This window comes from Choloepus didactylus, chromosome 6 (genome assembly GCF_015220235.1).
Source record: "Choloepus didactylus isolate mChoDid1 chromosome 6, mChoDid1.pri, whole genome shotgun sequence".
Lineage (NCBI taxonomy): Eukaryota > Metazoa > Chordata > Mammalia > Pilosa > Megalonychidae > Choloepus > Choloepus didactylus.
This window is the reverse complement of record NC_051312.1, coordinates 61,987,386-62,015,074: the sequence shown is the minus strand read 5'-3', so window position 1 is coordinate 62,015,074 and position 27,689 is coordinate 61,987,386. Positions and strand designations below refer to the sequence as shown.

Below are 27,689 nucleotides of genomic sequence, written 5' to 3'. Positions count from 1 at the left end.
ATGGGCTTGTGCCTTTACTGTGGTCCAGGGTGGAGGTTAGTCAAGGTATGGGTTGTTTAACGCAGGGGAAAGGGAAAGGCTCTGGGGCTCTGATGGCAGTGGAATTGTTAGCTTATCACCTGGGGCCAGCTGTGGGTTTGAGGTTAGGGGGTGGTGGTGGTGGCTGCAGATGTGGGTTTCAGCTCTGGGGAAGTTTATGCCCCAGGGGTGGAAAGCTGTTTATGAACTAGGCCTAACTAGGCCAAAGGACAGTGTTGACGCAAGTGACTGAGCCAAAGTAAGGTGGGTGGAGAGGCAGCACACAGAGTTTTTTCAGTTAGGGCTCTGTATGATTCCAATCATACAACATTCTTGAAAGGACAAAATTGTACAGCTGGAGAGCATATCAGTGGTTTTCAGGGGTTGGACAATGGAGGTGAGGGGTGTGTTTTAATATAAAGGGGTAGCCCAAGGGTGTTCTTTGTGGTAAAGAAAGTCTTTAGACTCTTGAATGTGTGTTTGTTATATGAATCTATACATTTCATAATATGCCATAGATTTATACACAAGGACATAAAGCAATGTGTGTGCAAAACTTGGTGAAGTCTGAGTTAGGTCTGCACTCTGTATTGTACCAATAACAATTTTCTGCTCTTGAGAATGTTCTAGAGTTTGTAAGGTGTCACCTTTTTGGGAAGCTGGGTGATGGGTAGACATCTCTCTCCTTTTGCAATTTCTTGTGAGTATATAATTAATTCAAAATGAAAACTAAAAACAAAACAAAACAAACAAACAAAAACCTGAAAGGTTAAAATGTTGGACTGACCATCTACAGGGATATTGAGGTCACAGTTAATGAGGACAGTGGTTATACCGGAGAGATGTTTCTAAACAAGGTACATAGGCCAGAAAACAAAGCAATAAGGATTTACACACCTACCACTTAATTTAAGGATATGTGAAAATTTTGTCATATTTACTTCCAATCTTTCTTTTAAAAAATAAATAAATAAAACTACAGATACAAACTCATTGCTTCTCTTTTTTTTTCTTTAAAGCTTCTGAAGTTCATGTGCATTATTTCTGCACATGTAACAGCAAGTTAAAATAGAAGTTTTAATCTAAATAGCAAGATACCTGTTCTGGTTTGCTAATGCTGCCGGAATGCAAAACACCAGAAATGGACTGGCTTTTATAAAGGGGGCTTATTTGGTTACAAAATTACAGTCTTAAGGCCATAAAGTGTCCAAGGTAAGTCATCAACAATTGGGTACCTTCACTGGAGGATGAAGCTGGGAAGGCACGTGGCTGGTGTCTGCTCCAAAGTTCTGGTTTCAAAATAGCTTTCTCCCAGGACCTTCCTCTCTAGGCTGCAGTTCCTCAAAAATGTCACTCTTAGTTGCTCTTGGGGTGTTTGTCCTCTCTTAGCTTCTCCAGAGCAAGAGTCTGCTTTCAGCAGCTGTCTTCAAACTGTCTCTCATCTGCAGCTACTCTCTCAGTTCCTGTGCATTCTTCAGTGTCCCTCTTGGCTGTAGCAAGCTTGCTCCTTCTGTCTGAGCTCACATAGTGCTCCAGTAAACTAATCAAGGCCCACGCTGAATGGGCGGGGCCACACCTCCATGGAAACAATCCAATGAAAGATCCCACCCACAGCTGAGTGATCACGTCTGCACGGAAACATCCAATCAAAAGTCTGCAACCCAACCAACACCAATATGTTTCCTGCCCACACAAAACTGCATCAAAGATAATGGTGTTTTGGGGGACATAATACATCCAAACCTGCACAATACCATAGATACTACATTTCAAAAGAGGTACAAGAGGACATGCAGAATTTAAAAACAAGTTTCTGATAACTGGTTACACACTTCTTAAACCATCATCCATATCAGGGTTATAAAAAGGTTTGGCATTTGGATTTTTATGTGAGAATTAAACTGTTGAGTTTAATTTGAAGATGAGCCATCTCCCCCTCTCCCAACTTGGGCCTTTTGCAGATAAAAAGCCTTTGACAGAGACCAATTTCCATTTCACTATTTCTCATTTCTCCCCTGCCCCCCCTTTCCTTTTTCATGTCCTTGTGGCTAACTGAAGTGTCTGACCTCGCAGAGGTGGACATATTCCAAGTAGGAGGGTCCAGAGAACAGGATGTAGCATCTATGACTTCTCCTTCTGGGGTGAGCTGGCTGGCCTTCTCTGGACTTGACAGGATGGTAGAATTGATTCCAATAATTTCTCAAACCTGATGTCAACCCATATTGCTTCTAAGGCCATGCAGACATTGCTAATGGCTCACATCACGCCAGCCCAACCATCTTAAGAGAAATCTGGAAACCACTAGAAATATTTAAAGTGGCACAAGGAGTGCAACTTATTTGTTTACTGATCACATTCCCTAAACAATATTTGAGCTTGCTTTTATTAGCTTTGCTATTCTGCATTGTCTCTTCTCCTGTTTTCATCTGTCCGGATGTTATTTACCACTGCTTGTCTACCTCAAAAGATTAGTGTGGTTGGCAGAAGTAATACTGGGAGCTTGTTTGGTAAACTTTAGAGTCATTAGTTCAAATTCCAAGTATTTCAGGAACCCTTTCCTGATCTACTTGCCACCACAAGCATGCTAATAATTGATATCCTCTCTCTTAGCTCCCCATTGCTACATTTGTATTCCGGAGCATTCAGAGCTAATTTTGCCAATATGGTAGGAGTAGCTCTCATCTTCCACTCTGCTGTACAATCCTGGAGGGCAGGAACTGAATTTCATCTATTTTTATAGCATGCATAGGTGTGTTGACAATGTTGGTGAATAATACATACCACTGATTGTACAGAATGAGCATCACAGCAGCTTTTCCAAATTCCAAGTAGCTCCCAAATAGGGGAGCAGAGTATATGCTTGTGGTGATTATAGTCATGGTGTAGAAACATGAACTTCAAGGCTGCCTGACTCACAATGGTACTTACCTTCAGGCCAAATCTGTGGTAAAACCAAGCCACACACCTTAATTCAGGAAACAGACTCCCAGTTACATGTGGAGTAAGACTGGCCCAATTCCAGGACCTTACTCCTTGCTTGGATTGACTAGGGATGGATGTGTGACCCAAGTCACAAGTGGGGTCCACATGAGAATCCAGGTTTCCTGACTCCAGGGAATCTAGAACCTGAAGATGCTGAAATCTCACATATCCCAGGTTTTTCAGATGCTGCAATGGGCCTAGCTGGAGGCAAAGGCTTCCTCTGCCAGGACCCAGGGTGGTGGGAGAAGGTAGTGAAGTAAATGTGTGTGGTCTAAACAACTGGTAAGTACTCTCCCCATAAAATGCTTTACTGACTTGTGCTTTGGTGAGATGGCATGATGTAGATTGAAAGGTGGTGTATGAATCAGATAGTCTTTCATCAATGTTGTCCATTATGGGGAGATACCTGGAGAAATTCCTCTCTATTCTGGGAACCATACTGTCATGTTTCACCTTGACAGTTGGGAGTGACATTCCTCTTCAGGATGGATGCAAGACAACTTAGAACTACTAGATGTTCTCTCCTCTGAGCACCCTTGATCCCAAAACAACTGCATAATAGCATGCACCACACTGTGCTGTAGTCGTTTCTGCACTTAGCTCCTTCCTTCTGCAGACAGGGAGCTCCAGCTCCATGGAGGTGGATATCTGTCTCTGAATCACCAGTACCCTGCACAGGGGCTGGAAACTAGAAAATACTCAGTAAGTATTTGTAGAACACATGGAAGAATGTTGGGATGTTGTGAAAAGCTCACTCAATGACATTCAGGATTGGAAGTGGATAGGTGAGCTGCAAAGTTAGTTAAAGGACAATTATTAAAAATGATGCATTCATAATATAGACATTTTATTTAAACTTAGAGTCATTCATGAATAAATAGGAGAGCTAAGGTCCAACAATTGGACTTCTACATCATCTTGCAGAAAAATTATTCATGAAGCATTACCTATGATGTGCAGTTCAGATGTTTTTAAAATGGAGATGTTAATATCATGTGTACAGCATCTGCATGATGACATTTTTCAATATTGCTAAATTTTTCAATATAGTATAATTTTCTGGTTCACATATAATCCCATAACAATAATTTTGAGAATATCTTTTATTGTTCTTTTAAGCATTCACATTAGCTTTCATAGAAACAACAGTTCTTCTTTCTCATATTTCATTGATTTACATAGTATTTCATTAGACTAGGTAATTACATTAACAAGTCCAACTGGCACAAACAGGACTGGAAACAGACCCAACTGGTTCTTGGTAAACAGTTGTTTCAGTGCTCCAGTGCCCAGGTGTACTAGAGAGTCAGCGAATGGCTGTGAGGACTCAGCATGCACTGGGCATCATTCAATATACATCTAGATGGAATGGAGAGGTTTGGTTAAACAGAGAACCTAATAACTAGGTGCTTGCTATATATGGGCAATCAGTGCCTGATCAAGTAGGTATAAATAAGTATTTGTTGAATTAATGCATATATAAACAGTTGAGGATGCCAGCTGCCAAAAGGTGCCAGGAGGGCTTTCATATCTTTCATCTCTTCTACAAGGAAACTCCAGGAGACCCAAGGAAAAGCCATTACTGGGCTGTGGAATGAGTGCGTCTCATGAGCAAATGCTTATGTCCCCTCCATTCTCCCTGGAGGCAATGAGCAGACACGCAATGAAGGGGAAGAGTCTTCCTGGGATTGACTGATTACAGAGGACACTCTCTGGTCCCTTGATCTGGAGGAGCTAGGGTGCAACCTGGTGTCCGAGGAAATCTTATTAAGATGCTGGACATCCCTTGTGATTTTCAGGTTGAAGCTGCTTAAGAAAAATGATTGCTGAGCATCTTCTAAATTCCAGGTCCTGTTCCATACACCAGGAACTCTGATTTGAGATACCTGCTTTTAAAGACCTCATGGTCAGGTGGAGTAGAGAGACATATAAATGAATAATTGTAGAACAATGATGTAAGTGCTCTAATAGGGCATCGTTAGGGCCAAGTGAGTTCCATGTAGACTGCAGGAGCTGAGGGTAAACATCCAGGAGCTCTAAGTTTTCTTACAGTGAAGAGAATTTCACTGACATCAATTCAACCAATTGCCTAGATAATGCTTGACAGTCTTTGCTTCAAACACTAGAATGACATTTATCCAAGGGCTCCTCATGATGGACAATACCATAAGCAAAGACTGTACAAATAATGAGTTCATGAGTCTCACAGGCTGACTCTTACAACAGCCCTCAGTCTTAGTTGGTGACATCACATCCAAGCACTATGGCTGGTGCATAGGCTACTAGCACTGTTTTCCTGTCTATTCCCACCCTCTGTGCTCTCGCCGAGGAAGCCCTTACCTAGAGCCAAGCACCACTGCAGCATTTGGAAACCAAGGGGCCCATGTAGGCTACAGGCTTAGCAGAGAGCTGGACTGGGAAGAGCACTGGTTGTAATGTCAGGGAAACGGAGTTCTGTCTCCTGAACTGTGTTATAAGAAATACAAACATATTTGGCCAGAAAATTTGAGAACTGTGGATGGTATCATTTCATAGCTACATTGTACAGTTTTCTGAGTACTGAGAGCTCATTTATCAGCTCCACTCTCTGAGGGTAAATCTGAGGGGTAGCCTCATTGCCTGGGGCAGCAGAGAGTACATTGAGTTGTCATTCCATCTCATGGTGGGCTCTCCAAGCCTGCCTGAGTCTATGAGCAATGAGTGACCAGTGGCACAGAATAGTCCAGCAGCCTGTACTAAACCTAAGTTTTCCTCAATGTAATTGACATGATTATGGAATAGTCAGACGTTTTCAATCTTACTCCCCATGGGAACTGTCGATGAAATGGATTCACAACCAGGACAGTCTCTACAAAACATAAAGTGTTCAGAGTCCTCTTAAAACTAGAGAAATCTGTAACCTAATAATAAATGGTTCTCAAGGTAATTTTCACTTTGAAACCAACACTGAGGTTGCAGTGGCCAAAGTGGAACTGCTGGGGCATTTTTAAAGATTCCACCCTGGTAGGGCAAGGGCTAAATAGTCATTTACCAGTTCTCAAGGTCAAAGGCCATGCTTCTCTTTACTAGAACCCAAGGCCAAATTTTCAAAATGCCAGGGACAAATGCTGCCAAAGGACTTTTCACAAACCTGATTTTCTAGACTGTTTCTATGCAGGCAGAGAGTCTGCCTTCAAGGAAATTATTTTCCCAAAGTGAGATCGAGAGGTAGCAGAATTTGCTCATTCAGAACCAAACTGTCTATCTGCAGCAGTGCCTCCAGTCACAGAACTACACATGAATATCAGGGGACTATAGTATGAGAAAAAATAAGAAACATTATTTTTCTATACTTTCAGGTAAAAAACAATCATAAGCAAGGGGTTTATGATGTTGGAGAGGGATTATTTCCATTGCATTGAAACTAGAAGTAAAAGTGGAAAATAAGAAAGATGCTGTGCTGGTTTGAATGTATTATGTCCCCCAGAAAAAGCCATATTCTTTGATGCAATCTTGTGGGGCAGACAGAATAGTGGGGATTAAGTTGGAACGTTTGAATTAGGTTGTTTGCATCGAGATGCGCCCCACCCAACTGTAGATGATAACTGATGGGATATTTCCATGGAGGCGTGGCCCCGCCCATTCGGGGTGGGCCTTGATCAGTGGAGCCATATAAATGAGCTGACTCAAAGAGAAGGAACTCAGTGCAGCTGTGAGTGACGTTTTGAAGAGGAGCAAGCTTGCTAGAGAGGAACGTCCTGGGAGAAAGCCATTTTGAAACTAGAACTTTGGAGCAGACGCCAGCCACGTGCCTTCCCAGCTAACAGAGGTTTTCCGGACATCATTGGTCATCCTCCAGTGAAGGTGCCCAATTGCTGATGTGTTACCTTGGACGTTTTGTGGCCTTAAGACTGTAACTGTGTAGCAAAATAAACCCCTGTTTTATAAAAGCCTATCCATCTCTGGTGTTTTGCATTCTGCAGCATTAGCAAACTAGGACAGATGCAGAAGAAGATAACATGAGGAGTTTATCTGTAACAAAGATGGAAAGAGCTCTTCACTTTTAGGCTTAATGCTTTTCTGAGAAAAACAAAAGAGCCAGGTAAACTTTTTAAAAATCTGTTTTTAGATATTGGAGAATCACTGAGGCATAACAGTGGAAGTGCAGATAATTGCCAAGTCGGGCAGGACAGTGTTGGCTCGCAACATCACATCTCTCTGAATAAGGTCAAGGCTCCTACGCACCCCATCAATCTGATTTGTGACATCGCCATGGTTTCCCGAGGAAGGCTTGTCTCACTTTCATCCATCTCAGGAATGTCCTGCAGGACCCCCTGAAGAACTAACTTGAGGGTCCATTGCCTCCACCGCTGCATGAAGGAGCCAACGAAGAAGTAAATGATGGGGTTGGCACAGTTGTTGACACTGGGCAGGGCAGCATTAGCTAGATGCCAACCATGAATGAACAAACTGTAATCAGATGGATCCCGTAACCACGCACTTCCTAGAAGTCTGCAGAGGAGGAAGTCCGGCACTGAGAGCACGTGGTCTCATAGAGCCTGGCCAGCTGCTTCTGCTGGAAGCCACACCGGGACATATCAGCAGGGCCAGGCTGGGCCCAAAACAATAAATAAATAAATAAAACCAGGCAGCAATGGAGAAATTAAAAGCCTGACACCAGCCATATTTGAGGACCCTAAACAAGAAGCCACAGTAGTTCCCATCCAGGATGCTCAGCAGCAGGGACAGGACCCAGAGTAGGGCACACACCACAGTTGACGTGTGCCTCAGACCCAGGACAGACAGACGGTGCTCAGTGCTAATGGTACTGAGAATACTGAGGCTGCCACTGCAGGGAAAGATTGCCACCGTGTAATGAGTAGGAGGTAGAGGTGGATACTGGATGAAAAACGGTGATGGAATCTGTAATTGGCAACAGAGGAAGAGGAAGTCAGCCCAGCCAGGTGGAGGATGTAGGCAGAGAAGTCTTCCACAGGCAAAATCCCAGGAGCAGAGCACAACCACATTTCCCACCCGCCCAGCCAGGGCAATGATGAGGATCAGGATGCCCCTGTCACATGTCACAGAAAGGACCTTGCCACTTCCCTTCATTGGCGTGAATTCTGTCCCCCAGCCTGGGATGGTTGTATCCATGCTCAGAAACTCTCCACTGGCGCCCCTATGTGAGTGTGTTTAACACAACTGAATCGAGAACTTGAAAGTGGTTAACTGACTAATCCTAGGCTTTATAAATATTACCAGAATTGAAATGTTTTTTAAAAAACCCATAGAACTGTACAGCATAAACAGTGACCCCTAATGTAAACTATGGGCTATAGTTAATAATGTAATTATAATAGTATTGTGTCATCAATTGTAACAAAAGTACCACATGAATGCAAAGTGTTAATAGTAGGGAAAACTGGGTAAAGGGGAGAAGGGTATATGGGAACTCTGTACTTTCTGCATAATTTTTCTGTAAACCTACAACTACTTTACTAAAAAAAGTTAAAAATTAAAAGGAATAAATTTTGGAAAAGCAGTGGTAAAATTGTATTTACTGATGACATATTTATATTTCTGTGAATATAGAAAACTTCTAAGAAATCCACCAAAAAATCCTAATAGAACTAATAAATAAAATAAGCAAGGTAGTAACTTATAAGAATTACACACAAATACCAATTGCATTTCTGTATACTAGCAATAAACAAGTACAAAATAAAATAAAAATTCTATTTACAGTAGCATTAGAAAACCCCAAATTCTAATTTAACAAGACAAGTGCAAAATCTGTACCCCAAACACTATAAAACATTATTAAGAAAAATTAAAGGCCTAAATAAATAGAGAGATAAAGACCATATTCTTGGTTTGCAAGACTTATTGTTAAGAGATCACCCCCCAGCTTGTCCAAATTTTCAGCAGAGTACCAATCAATATTTCATGTGCTTTTTTTGTAGACATTGATGAGCTGATTCGAAAATGTATAGGTCAATGTAAATGACCTAGAGTAGCCCTTAAACAGAAGAACAAACTTGGATTAATTATATAATCTGATTTCAAAACTTACCATAAAGGTACAGTTATCAGAATAGTTAATGTTATTTTAAGAAGACAATCAGATCAATGGAAGATATTGGAGAGTCCAGAAATGGTCCCATACTTATAAGGCCATTTGACTTATTTCTTATTCAATTTTATTCAGATATATTCACATACCATACAATCATCCGAAGTGTACAATCAATTGTTCACAGTATCATCATATAGTTGTGCATTCATAACCCCAATCTATTTTTTGAACATTTTCCTTGTACCAGAAAAAGTGAAAATAAGAATAAAAAATAAAAGTAAAAAGAACACCCAAAACACCCCCCCACCCCTCCCACCCTAAGGTCAGTTGACTTTTGACAGAGGCATCAAGGCCATTCAAAAGAGGAAAATGAAGATCTTTTCAACAAATGGTGCAGGAACAACTGGAAACTACATAAAAAAAAATACCTTTCAATTCCTACCTCATACTATAAACAATCATTAATTTTAAATGAATCAAAACATAGAAGCTAAAGCTATAAATCTTCTAGGATAAAACAGGATAATACCTTCACTTCCCTAGAAAAGGCAAATGTTTCTTTTAACACAAATATAGCAATCATCAAAGCTAATTGATAAACTAGACATCATCAAAATTAAAAATTGATCATCAAAAGATACTATTAAAAATGAATAGGCAAGCCATATACTGGAAAAAATGATTATACATACATGAGAAAGACTTATATTTAGCATATACAATAAACTCCAACAAATCAATAATAAAAAAGACAACCCAATAAAGTTTAAATATACACTTAACAAAAGAAATGTCCAAATGGCCAAAAAGTACGTGGAAAGATGCTTATCAAAGAAATACAAATTAAAACCAAAATGATATACCACTTCATACCCAGTAGAATGGCAAAAATTATAAGACTGACAATACCATACATTTGTTTTGGAGTATGTGGAACGACTGGAACTCTCATACATTGCTGGTGGGAAAGTGAAACAGTACAACCACTTTAGAAAATATCTGGCAATTTCTTACAGAGTTAAGCATACATCTTCCTGTGACCCAACAATTCCAGTCCAAGTTAGCTGTCCAAGAGAAATGAAAATGCATGCCTAATAAAAGACTTGAATAAGAATGTTCATGGCAGCTTTATTCACAATGGCTAAAACTAGGAGACTACACAAGTATCCATCAACATGAAAACAGTTCAATACAAACTGTGGGATATCCATGCAATGAAATATTACTCAGCTCAATAAAAGGTACAAACTACTATTATACACAAAGCAATGACATGAGTGAATCCCAAAAATATTATGCAGACTGAAAGAAGCTAGGAATAAAAAAATGGACATTGTATGAGTCTATATCTAGAAAACAGAAAGTCAGGCAAAGCTAATCTCTGGTGATAGAAATCAGAGCATGAGCGGCTTGGGGGCAGGAGAAACCACTAGGAAGGGGCAAGAGTGAACTTTTGGATGCAATAAAAATGTTTTATTTTTTGACTGGGTTTGAGTCACATGGGTGTATCCGTTTGCCAGAACTCATTGACATGTACATTTATGATCTGTGCATTTCACTCTCCCATAATTATAGTTCAATTTAATTAAAAAAGTGCTTTTAAAGATGCAGCATTTTAAGTGAATATTATTTTTAAAAACATGGAACTTAAAATATGTATGTTTAATAGAATTAGTAAAATAAACACTGGGCTATTTGAAATAAAAGGTAAACCTGACCTGGATTCTGCCCTCAAAGATGTTATGATCTAGTGGGACCCACTGGAAACCTGCCAGGAATGACAAGAGAACCCCAAGTAAGGACAAGAGAACCCCAGAGAGGGTGAATGAGGGCAAAGACAAAAGGAGGGAGCAGGAAGCAAGGCACGTGAGATTCTAAGAGAAATAAAAACAGAAAGCCAGTCTCTTTCAAACCTCGAATATGGCTTGACATTTATTTATATGGTTAAAAAACTTCTTGCTTGCAGAAGTTGAAAATTGTGATCGTAATAAACTTAGAGATGGGACTCTAATCTGGTAAATGGAGATTTAGCACAGGTTTTATTAAAAAACCCATCAAGTCATTTATTCAATAAACATGAGTTTAGCAAGAAGATATTTTAAGGTCTGTCAAAATTAAAGAAGACTGATCTTTGGGGGCTAGATTGAACTTTTATTTCTTTAATTTCACTGAGACAGGAATTGTAGGACATTTCTGGGAGGAGACAAAAATTCCTGTAGTAAGTTAACGCTCTTTTAGTCCCTATGAAGTGTAGTGACCAAAGAAATTTAGAAGTCTCCTGTGCAGATTTTAGCCTTTGTCTGAAGGTGGCATCATCAAAAGTGGCAACAGTCCTAGACCAAGAGCTGGCAAGTGTCACGTGGGGAAAAGGACCCTGAGACAGGTGGTCCTTGAGCATTGCCCTCTGTTTAACAGGCATTGTTGCACTGAAACTTCACAAGGAGGAACATCATCATACCCATTTTAAGATCAGAGGCAAGAGGCTGAGAGAGGTGAAGAAAATCTCCTAATGTGATAAAGGGTAAAGATGGCTTTCAAAGCCACATCTGCCCGCCCTGAGGCAGAGGCTCCTGACCCTACACCAGGCTGCTCCCCGACATCTCCATGGTTTCCCGAGGAAGGCTTGACCCGCTTTCATCTGTCTCAGGGATGTCCTGCAGGGCCTTCTGGAGAACCAACCTGAGGGTCTGTGGCAGCCGCTGCCGCTGCCTACAGGAGCCGACAAAGAAGTAAATGATGGGGTTGGCACAGCTGTTCATACAGGACAGGACAAGCCCAACTTGCAGGTAAAAATAGAATGTATGGGAGTGCTGCTGAATCCAGTATAAGGGGAAGAATTGGATGCCGAAGGGCAGGCCACAGAAGAGGAAGACCAGCCCCGAGAGCAGGATGGTCACATAGAGCCTGGTTAGCTTCATGCGCCAGGAGCCACACAGGATCCTGGTCAGCAGGGCCAGGCTGGAACCAGAGAGAACCACAAATAAGAAAATCAGCCATGCAGTCATAATGAAATCAAATATCCTACACCATTTGTGCTCAGACTCCCCAAACAGAAAGCCACAGTAGTAGCCTTCCAGGATGTTCAGCAGCAGGGACAGGACCCAGAGCAGGGCACATACGACAGATGACAGGTGTCTTGGACGGCTGACACGGTACCAGATGGGGCACAGGACGCACAGGCAGCGCTCACTGCTAAGAGCGCTGAGGATGCTCAGGCCCACAATGTAGGCAAAGCACAGCACAGTGGTGAAGAACCTGGGGATGCTGCAGATAAGTTGATAATAGGTGATAATTTCGCTCAAGGACCAGATAATCTTGCAGCAGAGGAGAAAGAAGTCAGCACCGGCCAGGTTGAGGACGTAGACGGAGAAGGTGTTTCTCTGCATGCGAAAGCCCAGGAGCCAGAGCACAATCCCATTCCCTACCAGCCCCCCAAGGGCAATGATGAGGGTCAGCAAGCTCAGGGTCAGGTTCCCAGAGATGCAAGGTTCAATAAAGGCCTCATCACTTCCATTCCTTGTTGTGAATTCTGTCCCCCAGGCTGGGCTGGTTGCATCCATGCTCAGAAATCTTCCGCAGGTACCCCTGGGAACACAAACAAGAGCTGAGCACCTGCTGTATGAGCACAGATTCTCGTGACCATCCTCCTAGATGGTGTTACTGACCCCATTTCACAGGGGAGGGAAATGGAGGCCTGCAGAGAATAAACAAGTTATCCAAGGCCAGGGAGTCCTGGAACCTGGATTCAAACCCAGTTCTCACTGATTCTAAAGCCTGGGCTCTCTCTACTTCAACATAAGCCCTCTACTGGCTTGGGGGATATTCTACGGTCCCCATTGACCATCCTAGGCCATGCCATGTCCCTTATGCTTTAAGGAGCAAGAGGAGAAAGGTCTGGGACAGGCTCTATGGGAGCAGCAACTGGGCTCTGAGTCTAGCATTCCTTCTGTCCTGGGACAGAGGGTTAGAAAGTTGAAGTCCCAGGAGTGAACCAAGGGCTTCCCTCAGGGACAAGAGCCATCCATCCTCAAGGAGAAAGAAAACATGCTTTAGGAACATGAGAGGAATGTGACCTCTTGCTATGACAGGTGGGAGAACGGCCAGTCCTCGTGGGCTAGAAATGGCTCAATGTGAAAGCTTGATGAGGACGTAAGCACTTTTCTCTTGTCTACTGGTGTGTTCTCAGTGCCTAGCTCCAGGTAGGGGACACAGTGGGTATTCAATACATTTTTAATAAAACAAAAGAATAAAGTAATCAACACATTGGGGTCCTAAAAGTAGTGGAAGATTTAGGTTAAATGCAAAACAAAAATATTAAAAGAAATTAGTCACAAGGAAATACACATGTAAAGAGATGAAGACATTTCATTCATCATTATTCCTTCAGTGGAAAGCTCTGTGTGTGAAAGAACTACTTATGCTGCACAAATCACCAGTGATGGCCACTGTCATGCTCCAAACCAGGGAGGGCCAGTGTAGGGCTTCACCAAGCACCTGAAGAGTTTAAGTTCACAGTTTAGGGAGAGGACTCAGGACTGAAATGAATTTCTCTGAACTTAGAGGAGAAAAGGGCAAGGTTGGAAGAGGAAGAGAGAGAGAGTTGCGATGCAGCTAAAAAAATGGATTTGAAGCATGCAAATATATAAGGAGGATTATTAAGTGATTTGCCTTGAGGCGTGCAATATAAATTCACCCATTTTCTCCCCCAGGTGCTTTGCTGATTAAAGTACTTGTGTAAGGGGATTCTTTTGGGGTGAGGAGGGAAAATAGAAAAAGTGCCCATTTCTACATTGTTCAGGACTTAGTGTGAAAAGACATATGTGCCTGTGGATTCCATAAATGATGACTAAGACAACTGAGTGGATACTAGCAGTGGATACAGTGCATAGCAAGTGTAATGCTTTTGATCTTATTAATAGCTCAATGAGGTAACTATATCATTATTCCCAGTTAACATACGAGGAAACTGAAGCACAAGAAAGTTGAGTGATTTGCTCCATGTCTCATGCAAACAAGTGAGGAGCTTGGATTTGAACCCCCACGTCTGCATCAGAGTCCCTGCCCTTAACTTCTCCCTGCAGCCTCACTGCCAGGGGTGTGTGTTGATGACTCATGGAGAGAGAAAAAAGCAAACAAATTCTCAAGACAAATCCAAAGTGGAATCTAAAGATGTGGGGTTTTTTAGTCTAGATTAATCAGATTTCAGAAACAGTGAGGAAGAGGTGCAACCAAGTAAGAAGAGGAGATGTGAGCAGAAGCCAACTGTAACTAAACAACTGAATCCAGGAGCCCTTTCCTGCCTCACATGAGGTAGCTGTTGGTCCAGACTGCAGAAGACCCACTCAGGCAGGAGGCCTCCAAGTGGAAAAAGGATGCATCTTCTTCTGGGGGTGCAGATAGGCATCAGGACTGAAGGTATCCATCAGGTGCCCTCTTAGAGAGGCAAGCTCCCCCATCCCTGATTGGCCAGAAGAGAACATGGGAGGAAAATCAGAAGCTCTGTTGTCCTCACTCAGAGCACTTTGTACTTTTTCTTCACTGCACTTAGAGCAGTTTGTAAATCTATTTTTTAGGTGTGACATATTTGTCTCTTTCATCAAACTTGAAGCTCCATAAAGCCTGGGTCATGCCTGTTTTGTTCACTACTGTATCCCCAGCGTCTAGAGATACAGAGCATCTATTGTAGTGTTCTCACTTAACAGAGGAAGAAGCTGAGGCTTAAAGGGTCAAGGCTATTTTCCTCAGATCACACAATCAACAGAAGCGCCAATACCAGCCCCTGGTCTTCAGGAGCCTGTCCAAGGCGTGCCCACTGCTCTATGCCTCATCATTCATTATTTGCTCCCTAAATTAAGATTTGCAAAATATATCTCTCCATAGTTTTAGATTTGAATGTTGGAGAGAAAGGGAAAATATGGGAGAGAGATCAGAAGCAGAAAATACCTGGTTTACCCCATTTGGATCTCCCACAGTCTAAGCTGTCAGCACACAAAGCTTCCATGAAGGATCTAGCTATCTCCTGCCTCTTCCTGATGGAAACTCATGACTCCCTGTATGTCCCATCCCTGATCAATTTATGAGGATGTGAACAAAAAAAGAAAAACCAATGCTAGCTTTGGAAGAAGACTTTTTTTTTTGGCAAACTCTTACCTTAGCACCACTCTTCTTGTTAGAGGTGGTGAGGAGAGAATGAGCTTTCCTGAGATTGACAAACTCCAGAAGACTTTTCTACCCTCTGGATGGGAGGTGCCTGCAGGAGCTGGAGTGAGCTCTTATCTGAGTGAGCAAGGCTTATCAAAATGTTGGACAGCCCCTGTGATTTCCTGCGCAAGGACCTGCTGGCAAATCAGTTTGGAGCCGTTTGAGACCAGAAACCTCAATCATGTATCTTGGCCTCTGCCCAGACCCACCCATAGAGTCCCCCTCATGGTAAGGAATGTCTGTCCTGGAGCCTTTAACTGCACACTGTGAACCTTAGCAATGGGCAGTCCCGCCAAGCAATGTCAGCTTTCATAGTTCTCCTCTGCTTGGCATTCAAAGCTCTGCATGGTCTAGCCCACCCTGTATATAAACAGCAAAATAATCACAGAAGTAATGTGTGCACATTAATTTTTTAATTCAATTTTATTGAGATATATTCACATACCATACAATAATCCAAAGTATACAATCAATTGTTCACAGTACCATCATACAGTTGTGCATTCATCACCCCAATCTATTTTTTGAACATATTCCTTGTACCAGAAAAAGTAAAAATAAGAATAAAAAATAAAAGTAAAAAAGAATACCCAAATCACCTCCCCCACCCTATTTTTCATTTAGTTTTTTTGTCCCCATTTTTCTACTCATCCGTCCATACACTGGACAAAGGGAATGTGATCCACAAGGTCCTCACAATCACACCATCACTCCTTGTAAGCTACATTGCTATTCAATCATCTGCAAGAGTCAAGGCTACTGGGTTGCAGTTTGACAGTACAAGGCACTTACCTCCAGCCATTCCAGTGCATTAAAACCTAAAAAGGGTTATCTATATAGTGCGTAAGAATGCCCACCAGAGTGACATCTCAACTCTACCTGGAATCTCTCAGCCAGTGAAACTGTATTTCGCCTCATTTTGCATCCCCGTTTTGGTCAAGAAGTGTTCTAAATCCCATGATGTTGGGCCCAGATTCACCCCTGGGAGTCATAACCCACTTTGCCAGGGAGATTTACACCCCTGGGAGTCAGATCCCATGTAGATGGGAGGGCAGTGGGTTCACCCTTCAAGTTGGCCCAGCTAGAGAGAGAGAGGGCCACATCTGAGCAACAAAGAGGCAGTCAGGGGGAGAATCTTAGGCACGATTATAAGCAGGCTCAGCCTCACAAGGGCAAATCCCATGATAGAGGGCTCATGTGCACATTAATTTTATTTCAAATAACATTAATCTCATTCCCCAGTACCAACCAGTGTTTAGTTTCCATTCTTAATTCTTTTAGAAGTTATATAATTTTATATACTAAAACTACATATTTTTTATAATTATGAATATTAACAAAAGGATATATCGACTCCCCTTATAAAAGAGAAGGGATTGAACACACCATGCACACTGTCACTTTCCTCCCTCTATTTCATGACATTTGCTAGCTGGATTGTTTTCAGATCATCTGGAGCCATCTAACGCTTTCAGCCTTATCTCTTGTGACTTCCTTTCACATGCCTGCATTATGGCCAAATTGAGTTATCTGTCATTTCCTTTAAAAACCTCACTTTAACTATGAAGTATTTAAAACAATCATAAAAACTTTATTCACTCATTTTTTCACTCATTCATCGTTATTTACTGAGCACTTATACTGTGTCAGGCACTGCTCCAGGCAGTGCCGACAGGTAATGAAAAATAGGGTGGGATGGGGGGGATGATTTGGGTGTTCTTTTTTACTTTTATTTTTTATTCTTATTTTTATTCTCTGGTGTAAGAAAAATGTTCAAAAATAGATTGGGGTGATGAATGCACAACTGTATGATGGTACTGTGAACAGTTGATTGTATGCCATGGATGATTGTATGGTATGTGAACATATCTCAATAAAACTGAATTTTAAAAAAATGGGAGCAGAGATGGGATTGTGGGAAGATGATAGAGCAGGGAACTGCGGGACTCCGTCCTTATACCAGGACAACTATTAAACAGGCAGGAACTGTCTGAAACACTGGATGTCAGAAAAACACAGTATAGTATCCAGGGATAAGCAGGAGGAAGAGGCTGATACATTATGGTGAAGAACAGTAAATGACTCTCTCAATGCAGCGGCTACTGGCGCCCCCACCCACCCACCCCTCCATCTCACTGGCGAGATCAGTGGCAACAGAAAGGGTCAATCCTCTTCCTCAAGACCGGGGTAGGAACAGCCAGCTGATCACCGATCACAGCTTTTTTTTTTTTTTTTTTTTCTTTGAAGCATTATTATCATATTTTTAATTTGCTTTATAAGAAAAAACTTCTTTGAACATTCAAAATCATTCCTTTAACTTAAAAATGAAAATTTAAACTCTTCCTATAGCTCATGGCTTACCCCCAACCAAAAAAAAAAAAAAAAAAAATTAAAAGCCATCATACCATGAATAAACTTCATTTTGTTACTTAATATTTACACCATGTACACAACAGAGAGCATCTTTATAAGCTTATATTCATTTTTTTTTCTTTTACAAAACCATGTGCCAGTCTAAACAGGATGTGCATTTACAGGTATAGAACTAAGTTAACTTGAAATAACCACTGAACTTCCAATGCCTGGTTATTTACCCAACAATTTTGAGTTTTGAATCCTGTATATCACATGCCACTCAGCCAGAACGGTTTAAGCCCAACAACAAAACTAATGCGGGGTTTCTGTGTAAAAGGAGTGCCGAATTTAAGTTTCCAATTCTATGTCAGATTGGTTCAATATCGCCCATTCAAAACGGCAACAAAAAAATATGGAACGCTTCACGAATTTGCGTGTCATCCTTGCGCAGGGGCCATGCTAATCTTCTCTGTATCGTTCCAATTTTAGTATATGTGCTGCTGAAGCAAGCACTGATCACAGCTTTTGAGTAGCAACTCTGGATCACAGGGGGCCTGGCTCTGAGGGCAGCTATTTTTTCAAAGCCCCTGGGCAGGGGCAGTGGCAGTGGAGACGTAAGGACCCTGAGCCTCCTCAGGGCTGTGAGGGACAGTGAGCTGAAGGTCTGCATTTGCTGGACAGGCCAGGAAAGCTCAGCTTTGGAGAGCCATGGAGGAAGCTCTTAGTGCCCTTCCTGATCCCCTCATCAGTCACTGTGAAGCCGGTTGCACCCTCTTTGTGGGACCCTGGCCCTGTTTTGGCTGGGAAAGGCTGATCTGGGAAACTCCTCTCTGGTGTGCTCCCCCCCCCCCCAAATTTGCTCTCCAGGCAAAAGCAGCTGGAGACGATGAAATGAGTGTAACAACTATCGAGGTGGAAAGTCTGTGGCAAGGGCACACTGGCTTCAAACACCTGGCAGAGGGAGGACTATTTCCTGGGAAACAGAGAGAACAACCAAACTCCTGTAAACAGGGGAGCTCCAAAACAACTAACTGGCAAAAGCCCAGGACAAGACAGAGAGGCCCAGAAAGACACCGAAAACCATGAAACCACGCATACAGCATTTGCCTTGGGTAGACCTTCCTGATAGGAGGCCTGAACTCAAGAAAATCTCTGTCCTATCACCAGCTGGTTACAAAATCAAGAAACAGACATCTCAGAGTTAACATTTTAAAGTATTAAAATGTACAGTGTGCAGCAAAAGATTATAAGACAGACAAAGACAGAAAATGATGGCCCATCCAACAGAAGAGGATAAAAATCCAGAAAATGCCAATGAAGAATGTTCAGAATGTGGACATACCAAAGAAAGCCTTTTTTTCAAAAAGTGATCTTAAAAATGCTCAATGAGATGAAGGAAAAGTTAGAGAAAGAACTAAAGGATGTCAGGTAAATAATAAATGAGCAATATGGGTGTCTTATTAAAGAGAAATTTTAAAAAGGACCAAATAGAACTACTGGTGTTGAAGACCACAATAACTGAAAGGAAAAAATGCCCAGGGGGTTTTCAGGAAGAGGTTGGAGCTGGCAGAAGAACGAATCAAAGACAAGATGCATGAAATGAGTCAGGCTGAGGAGGAAAAAAAAAGAATTATAAAAAGCAAAAGTAGCCTGATACCTCTTGGGCACTACCAAGTGTACCAATATATGCATTACGGGAGTCCCAGAAGGAGAAGAGAGAAAGGGGCAGAAGGAATATTCAAAGAAACAATGACAGAGAACTTCCCAAACTTAGCAAAAGATGTAAAAATGTACATCCACGAAGCCCAGAGAACACCAAACAGGCTAAATATGAAGAAAAATACACCCCATCATATATTGATCCCACTATCAAATGCAAAGGACAAGGAGAGAGTTCTGAAAGCTGTAAGAGAAAAGCAGCATATATACAAAGGAGTCCCAATTAGATTGAGTGCCAATTTCTAATCAGAAACCCTGAAGGCAAGAAAGCAGTGGGTTGAAATGCTAAAAGTGCTAAAAGAAAGCAACTACTAATCAAAAATTTTATATCTAGTGACTTAAAAATGAGGGAGAGATTAAGACATTCCCAGATAAACAAAAGCAGAGGGAGTTCATCATCACCTGACCTTCCCCACAAGCAATGCTAAAGGAAGTTCATCAGACTGAGAGGAAAGGACACTAGACAGTGGTTCAAAGCAGCATAAAGAAATAAAAACCTGCTGTGAAGGTAATCCTTTGTGTAAGTATAAATGCCAGTATTATTGTATTGCATTGTTTGGTACATAATACTTCTTACTTCCTACAGGTGCTAAAATGCAAATGCATAAAAAGTAACGATACATCTATGATTTTGGACATAGAATGTACAAAAATATAGGTGGTAACAAGTACAAAAAAGGTTATATCATACAGTGTATAATCTCCAGCCACAACAGAATGAAGCTAGAAATCAACAACAGAGGGAGAAATGGAAAATTCACAAATATGTGGAAATTAAACACCCACTGGGTTAAAGAGGATATCACAAGGGAAATTAGGAAATATCCTGAGGTAAATGAAAATGAAAATGCAACATACCAAAACATGGGATTCAGTGAAGGCAGTGCTGGGAGGGAAATTTATAGCTCTAAATGTTTACATTAAAAAAAAAAGAAAGACTTTGAATAGGAGATCTACCCTCAAAACTGGAAGAACTAGAAAAAGAAGAGCAAACTAAACCCAAAGTGAGCAGAAGGAGAGAAATAAAGTTTCGAGTGGAGATAAATGAAATAGAAAACAAAACACCAATAGAGAGAATCAACAAAAGCAGAAGTTGGTTCTTTGAGAAGTTCATTAAAATCAATAAACCATTGGCTAGACTGACAAAGAAAAAAAAATACAAATAATGAAAATCAGACATGAAAAAGGGGACATTTTTACCCACTCCGCTGAAATAAAAAGGACTATAAAAGGATACTCTCAACAACTGTGTGCCAACAAATTAGATAACCTAGATGAAATGGGCAAATTCTTAGAAACACACAAACTACCTACATTGACTCAAGAAGAAATAGAAAGTCTCAACAAACCAATTACTAGTAAGGAGACAGAATAAGTAATCAAAACCCTCCCAACATAGAAAAGCTCAGGACTGGATGGCATCACAGGGGAACTGCACCAGATATTCCAAAAAGACTTAACTACAATTTTACGCAAACTCTTCCAAAAAATTTACCAGGATGGAAGAATATTCATTCTATGAGGCCATTCTCAGCCTTATACCAAAGCCACAAGAAAAGAAAACTAAAGATGAATACCTCTTATGAATATAGATGCAAAAATCCTCAACAAAATACTGGCAAACCAAACCCAACAGCATATTAAGAGAATTATACACCATGATCAAGTGGGATTTGCCCCTGGTATGCAAGTTTGTTTTAACATAAGAAAATCAATTAATGTAATATATCACATTGACGGTTTAGTGTTTCCTCAGAAAGCTAAGTATAGAACTCCCATATGACCCAGCAATTTCACTATTAGGTGTATACCCAAAAGAACTGAAAGCAGGGGCTTGAACAGATATTCGCATATGAATGTTCATAGTGGTATTATTCACAATTGCCAAAAGATGGAAGCAACCCCAGTGTCCATCAACCCTGATGAATGGATAAATAAAATGTTGAATATACAGACAATGTGATATTATTCAACCATAAAAAGGAAGGAAGTTTTGATGTATAAGACCAAATGGATGAACCTTGGATACATCATGTTGAGTGAAATAAGCCAGACACAAAAGGACAAATATTGTATGCGCTCACTGATTTGATCAGAATAAGTAACCTCATATAATAAGGGTAGCAAGGGGGTGGAATAGGGATAAGGTATAGGAAGTTGGGGCTTGAAATGTACAGGGTTCCTATTTGGAATCATGGAAGTGTTTTGGTGATGGATGGTTGTGATGACACAATATTATAAAGTGATTAACTGATCTGAAATATATGACTGAATGTGATTAGAGGGGGAAATGTTAAATGATAGAATGTGATTACTGGGGGAAATGAATAAATGATAGAATAAAAAATTTTAAAAAATCCACGGAAGTACACTATACAGTGAACCCTAAGTTAAACCACGGACTATGGTTAATAGTACAATTATAAAAACATGCTGTCATCAATGGTAACAAATGTTCCACACCGATGCAGAGTGGTAATAACAGGGGGGCATATGAAAATCCTGTATTTTATGCATGATTGTTTTGTAAACAAACTTATCTAATAAACAAACAAACAAAAAACATACAGAAAAAAAAATGGAAGCAGAATATGAAGTGCTGCTCCACTGCCCAGAACTTCACTGGATTTCTAGAGGACAATTTTTTCTCCTCAACTTGTTTGGAAGCTTTATATTCTATGCTATTTTTAAAACAATTACCATAGCTGTTAAACATAATTGTCTCGAGGTAATCAATATTTTTACCCACATTCAGAGTCACTTGTAACCTATGTGGCCCCTTTATGCAAATTAGGATAGATGCTCTTTTTGAGATGATGTAGCCCTGACTTTTCCTTTGTGTGAAGGAGAAAAATGTCACTTCCTTCCCAGCAGACATAGCCCTGCATTTGAACTCAAGGGTTAGCTAGCAGGAGGTATTTCAGCCCCTACTCCCCTGCTCTACCTTGGCCTTTAGTGCAGTGGACAATGTTATGGCATAAAAGAAATTCTCTTTGGTGCCTTGTCATCTTGCCTGGCCTGTAAGTTTCCCTCTGAGCGACCACCCCAGTCAGCTCTGCCCTGGGTGTAACTGTAACTAGCAGGGCCAAGTCATACAGTTTGGATGCTAAGAAATGCCCTTAGTTTCTCTGAATGGCCACTGCTGCTTCTTCTCTGAATGGCCCTTTGTCCTTTCCCGCCACATAATTGATTAGCAAGGCCAGTATCTCTTATATGGCTTGGTGGATAAGACACCTGTCCAAACGGCCCTTGCTGCTTCTGCTTTTCCGTGTTTGATTGGAAACTTCCAATCCCCATAATCTATGGGAAAGCCCTACCCCTCCCCTCTGGGTCACAATAAAGGCAAGAACCTGCGACCCACCTGTGATCTTTCACGCCCACCTCCACAACCCAGGTTAGCTAATCCTGGGGCCCCTCCACAGTCCTCATTCGACCCTCTTCCCCTCCATGGCCTGTAATCGAACAAAGCTGTCCTTTCATGCATTCTCAGCTGGCGGGCTATCTGTGTTTGTGTCCCATCACTCAAAGAACTTTCACACGTAACATCCAAAACAAAACAGACAGTGCAAGTCCCCAGAGGTCTTCCCTCCTCGTGGCCAATAGGCCCCCTCTCTTGGTTGCATTGCATCTGCCTGGCTTCCAGCTGCTGGTGGCCCAGCCTATGACTCAGAAGAGGCCCAGACACAGGGATGAGCCACACCCTTCCAAAGATGCATGTGTGCAAGTTCGTGTAGTAAAATCAGCTCCACTTACCACACTGCACAAACAAAACTGCACTTTATAGGGACTTTCTAAATGACCTTGCATTCTCAAATCTAGTTTGGAAAGAATTCATGACACAAAGTTTTGGGCCATGGATTGGAGCCTAGATTGAGAACAGCAGAGTGATGGCAGAAAGGTTTCTGGGAACCAGTAAGAACCTGAGAGGTGAGAGCCACCGGGGTTCTGAGTTTGGCCCAGAGAAAGCCCTCTTTTAGATCTCCACTGTCTTTGGTACAAAATGGATCCAGGGTGTGATCTGTGAGGGAGGTTACATGAGGGAGAGATACCTCCACCGGCACCAGAGATTTCTTAGTTTCAGATCCACCACAGCTAGAAGTAATCTCATTTTGCAGATGGGGAACAGAGGCCAAGAGAGTATTGACTCATCTTGGAGATCTCACACTCAATAATCCTCAAATTGGAAATATACTCCATATTACAAAGAGCGTAAATAGTTAAAGACTTTGTGAGCATTAATCACATTCACAATCCTGTGCTACCATTATCATCATGTATTACCAAGACTTTTTCTTCACCCCAAACAGAAATTCTGTATCCAGTATGCATTGAATCCCATTTCCCCTCATCCCTGTCCCTGGTAACCTGTACTCTACTTTCTGTCTGTGAACTGCATATTCTAGTTATTTCATATAACTGGAATCAGACAACATCTGTCCTTTCCTGTCTGGCTTGTCTCACTCAACATGTTCTCTTCAGGGTTCATCTATGTTGTTGTATGAATCAGAACGTCCTTCCTTTTCATGGCTGAATAATAGTCCATCGAATGTATGTACCACATTTTGTTCATCATTTGATGGACACTTGGATGGATTCCATCTGTTCGTAATTGTGTATAATGCTGCTGTGAACACCGGTGAGCAAATATCTGTTCAAGTTCTCGCTTTCACTTCTTTTGGTAATATACCTAGAAGTGGGATTGCTGGGTCATGTGGAAAATAGTTTGTTAGTTCCTTAACTTTTTGAGGAATTGCCAAGCTATTTTCCACAGAGGCTGCACTGTTTTACATTCCCACCAACAATGTACAAGCATTCCTATTTCATTTCCTCATAGCACTTGTTATTTTCTGCTTTTTTTTTTTAATAATGGCTGTTCTTGTGGGTGTGAGATGGTATCTCATTGTAGTTTTGATTTGCATTTCTCTAATAACAAATGATGTTGAGCATCTTTTCATGTGTGTATTGGTTTAATAAAGAATTTAAAGCTAAAAATATCCCTTTAGCTATGCTTCACAGATTTTGATATGCTGTGCTTCCATTATATTCAGTTTGAAAATGTTTTTAATTTCTCTTGTGATTTCTTTTATTGCCTGTGGATTATTTAGACATGGATGATTTAATTTTCAAATATTTGGGAATTTTATAGACCTCATGTTTTTTGATTTCTGATTTAATTCTTTTGGTGATCAGAAAATAAACTTTGTAGGATTTTAATCTTTTGAAATTTATTAAGACTTATGGCAAAGCATATGGTCTATTTTAGTGAACATCCCATGTGCACTTAAAAGAATATTTTAAGTGTTTTATGTAATATTCTGGAAATGTCAGTTAGGTCTGGTTGGTATTAGTGTTGTTTGGATTCATATCCTTATTGACATTTTGTCCAGGTGTTCTATGAATTACTGATTGATGAGTGTTAAAAATCTCCAACTACTCTTGTGAATTTATTTCTTCCTTTAGTTCTATCAGTTTTTGCTTCTTATATTTTGAAGCTTTGTTTTTAGTTGCATACACATTTAAGATTGTGTGTCTTCCTGATGTCTTACCTCTTTTAACACTAAGAAATGTTCCTTTTACTTTTTATTCTGCTCTTTTTCTTTGTGTCTAATTTGTTATTAATATAACTCTGCTAGCTCTCTTATGCTTACTGCTTGCATAGGATATCTTTTTCCTTTCTTTTACTTTCTAACTATTTGTGCCTTTAACTTTAATGTGTGTCTCTTACAGACAGCATGGAGTTGGCCATTGCTTTTTTTTTAAAACCAGTCTGACAATCTGTGGTTTTTAATTGGAGTATCTATGCCATTTTCTTTTAATATAAATATTGATATGGTTAGATGTAGGCCTACCATCTTGCTATTTGATTTCCATTTGCCCCTTCTCTTTCTTTTTTTTCCTTTGTTTTCCTTTTTTATTTTGTTCTGTTCCTCCTTTCCTGAGTTCTTTTGGGTTAATCAAATATTGTCAGCATACCATTTTATTGTCTCTTTTGGCTTCTTAGCTGCATATCTTCTTATTTTTAGTGATTAATTGCATACATCCTTAACTCCTCAGTCTGTTTGCAGTTTATATTTCACCACTTCACACCTGACCCTTTACATTTCCTCCTACTTCTCAGTCCCCAGCTGACATGTCCCACTTACAACTTAACAAATATAGTAAATTAACAGCATAATTCCATTTATCAACCACCCATTCTTTGTGTTACTGCTCCTAGTTTTGTTTCTACATATGTTGTAATCCACGCCTTAAAATGTAATTTTGTTTTAAGCAGATAATCATCTTTATATTTTAAAGAAAATAGTGAACCTTAAAGAAACAGAAGATTAATCTGACACCCATAATCCTTCCACTTGGGAGCAATCACATTTGATATACTTCTTTTCAGTATTTCCTATACAATTTCCTTCTTACATAATCCTGTAGATGTGATATTTTGGGACAGGAGAGCTAAACATTTTATCTGGAGGATTTTTTTCCCCAGGACATTCAAAACTTTTTATGGAAAGTTACTTTAAATGGCTGCATCTTAGCAAATTATTACAGGTGTATAGAGAGAGGTTGTTGTAAAAAAAAAAAAAAAAAAAAAAAAGATTATTTTAAAGGAGTTCCCCAGGCTCTTCCCTCGTGCCTCTAGCCCGGTGCTCTAACTGCATTTCCTTACAAAGATAATCAAAAGGCCTCTGTGGGCCTCACTGATGTCCAGTAAGTTTTCATTTTCTTTACTTTCTGTCAGAGCTTTCATTAGAACAAGTGTGCTCACTGCTGCATTTGTTTCTTTGAACATGACAGCTGCTGACATAAAAATCCTGGCCTACCTGGGCTGGAAGAGGGTCACATTCTTTACTCTAAACAACTGCATCGGTATTCTCGCTTATAGTCTCTCTTATGGGTTTATTATTAGAAATTGGTGGAAAGCTGATGCTCCAAAAGTGAGGGGTACCATCTTCAGGGTGGTACTCAAAACACTGGGCTCCCAAGGAGCAGCTGGGATCTGGTGCTTCTCGTGGTTTTAAACACAATTCTTGTTCTGCCATGGAAATAGGGATGTAAAATTTAGACCAGCGGTTTCTAAAGACAGGTTGCTAACCAGGAAATTGCATTTCTTAATATTACTCAAGATTTTTCAAATGGGAAAGATTTTCTAATAGCTTGTATACTTGTATATGATACCAAGACTTCCCTTAACCAAAAGGTTGGGGGTTTAGAGTTCTCAGGTTAACTCAAGAGTAAGTAGAAAAATCTCATTTCCATTTTGGTTAGTTTGGCATTTTAGGAATGCCAACTAACAGTCCAAAGCAGGTGTTTGATGGACTTGTCCTGATGATATCTAGCATGACCCACAGTGAAATGCCAACCTCACCCAAGGGGTTGATGAGAAAGCCCTTCTTTCAGTGATTTGTAAACTCTCTGACCCTTATGAAAAGGAATTCAAGACCTTTTGTTATTGCACAATTCTTCTCACGGAACTCACTGCACCAGTTGTAGTAGTAGTACTAGCAGTAGTAGTAAAATGAACATTTCTGGAGTGTTTACTGTGTGCTAAACTCTGTTCCAATAATTTTACAGGCATTATTGTCTTTCCTCACAACAACCATAGGAGCAAGGTACTATTAATATCTCCATCTTGTAGTTTATGAAGTCGAAGCACAGCTAGTACATGATAGAGCTGAGACGTTTTATGGAGTTATTTGCAATACTCTGAAAATGCTAAGCTTGCTGTGATGGTAGGTTCATGTGTCACCTTGGCCAGGTGATGGTGTCCAGGTGTCTGGTCAAGCAAGCACTGGCCTAACCATTACTGCAAGGACATTTGTGGCTGGTTAATAAACCAGAAGGCTGTTTTATTAAATCATCAGTCAATTGGCTGCAGCTGTGACTGATTACATCCATGAAGGGCGTGTCTTCCACAACGAGTGAATACAGTCAGCTGGATTTAATCCAATCACTTGAAGACTTTTAAGTGAGACAGATAGAGAACCTTCACTTCTTCCACTAAAACAGCAAAGCATTTCCTGAGGAGTTCATCGAACACCTTCATTGGAGTCACCAGTTCGCTGCCTGCCCTATGGAATTTGGACTCGTGTATACCCACAGTTGCAAGACACACTTTTATAAAATCTCACGTTTTTAGATATCTCTTGTTGATTCTGTTTCCCTAGAGAACCCTAACTAATACACTTGCCTTTCATTCTTTTTTTTTTTTTTTTTTTTTACAATAAGAGAGTCATTTATTGAATCATTTGTTTTTTACTAAATTATCTTACAAGAAAGGATTTAATTCCTTCATGTGGGCAGTTAATCCCTATATTTTATTACCATTAAAAACAGAGACACTCTTAAAGAGAATGGTACCATA

General features: G+C 40.6%; 2 protein-coding genes and 1 non-coding gene across 3 annotated transcripts; all 3 read right to left on the bottom strand.

Annotated features, from left to right (window-relative positions):
* Positions 1-7,007: 7,007 nt before the first annotated feature.
* On the bottom strand, positions 7,008-8,091 carry LOC119536953 (mas-related G-protein coupled receptor member A1-like). Its single transcript, XM_037839609.1, has 4 exons — positions 8,014-8,091; positions 7,682-7,902; positions 7,225-7,491; positions 7,008-7,011 (listed from the first exon to the last, which is right to left on the bottom strand). Exons 1-4 carry the CDS (start codon positions 8,089-8,091, stop codon positions 7,008-7,010), a joined length of 570 nt encoding a protein of 189 aa, XP_037695537.1.
* Positions 8,092-11,631: 3,540 nt separating this feature from the next.
* Positions 11,632-12,615, bottom strand: MRGPRX2 (MAS related GPR family member X2). Its single transcript, XM_037840731.1, has one exon. It carries the CDS (start codon positions 12,613-12,615, stop codon positions 11,632-11,634), a length of 984 nt encoding a protein of 327 aa, XP_037696659.1.
* Positions 12,616-18,017: 5,402 nt separating this feature from the next.
* On the bottom strand, positions 18,018-18,124 carry LOC119538963. The gene has a single exon (XR_005217740.1). It is a non-coding gene; the product is annotated as a U6 spliceosomal RNA (small nuclear RNA).
* Positions 18,125-27,689: the final 9,565 nt, after the last annotated feature.

Coding starts and splice junctions, on each gene's coding strand:
- LOC119536953 (XM_037839609.1), bottom strand. CDS start 8,091: ATGAAGGGAAGTGGCAAGGTCCTTTCTGTGACATGTGACAGGGGCATC. Junction 7,903..8,013: donor TCATTGCCCTGGCTGGGCGG/GTGGGAAATGTG, acceptor TGCCAATTACAG/ATTCCATCACCGTTTTTCAT. Junction 7,492..7,681: donor GGGAACTACTGTGGCTTCTT/GTTTAGGGTCCT, acceptor CCTCCTCTGCAG/ACTTCTAGGAAGTGCGTGGT.
- MRGPRX2 (XM_037840731.1), bottom strand. CDS start 12,615: ATGGATGCAACCAGCCCAGCCTGGGGGACAGAATTCACAACAAGGAAT.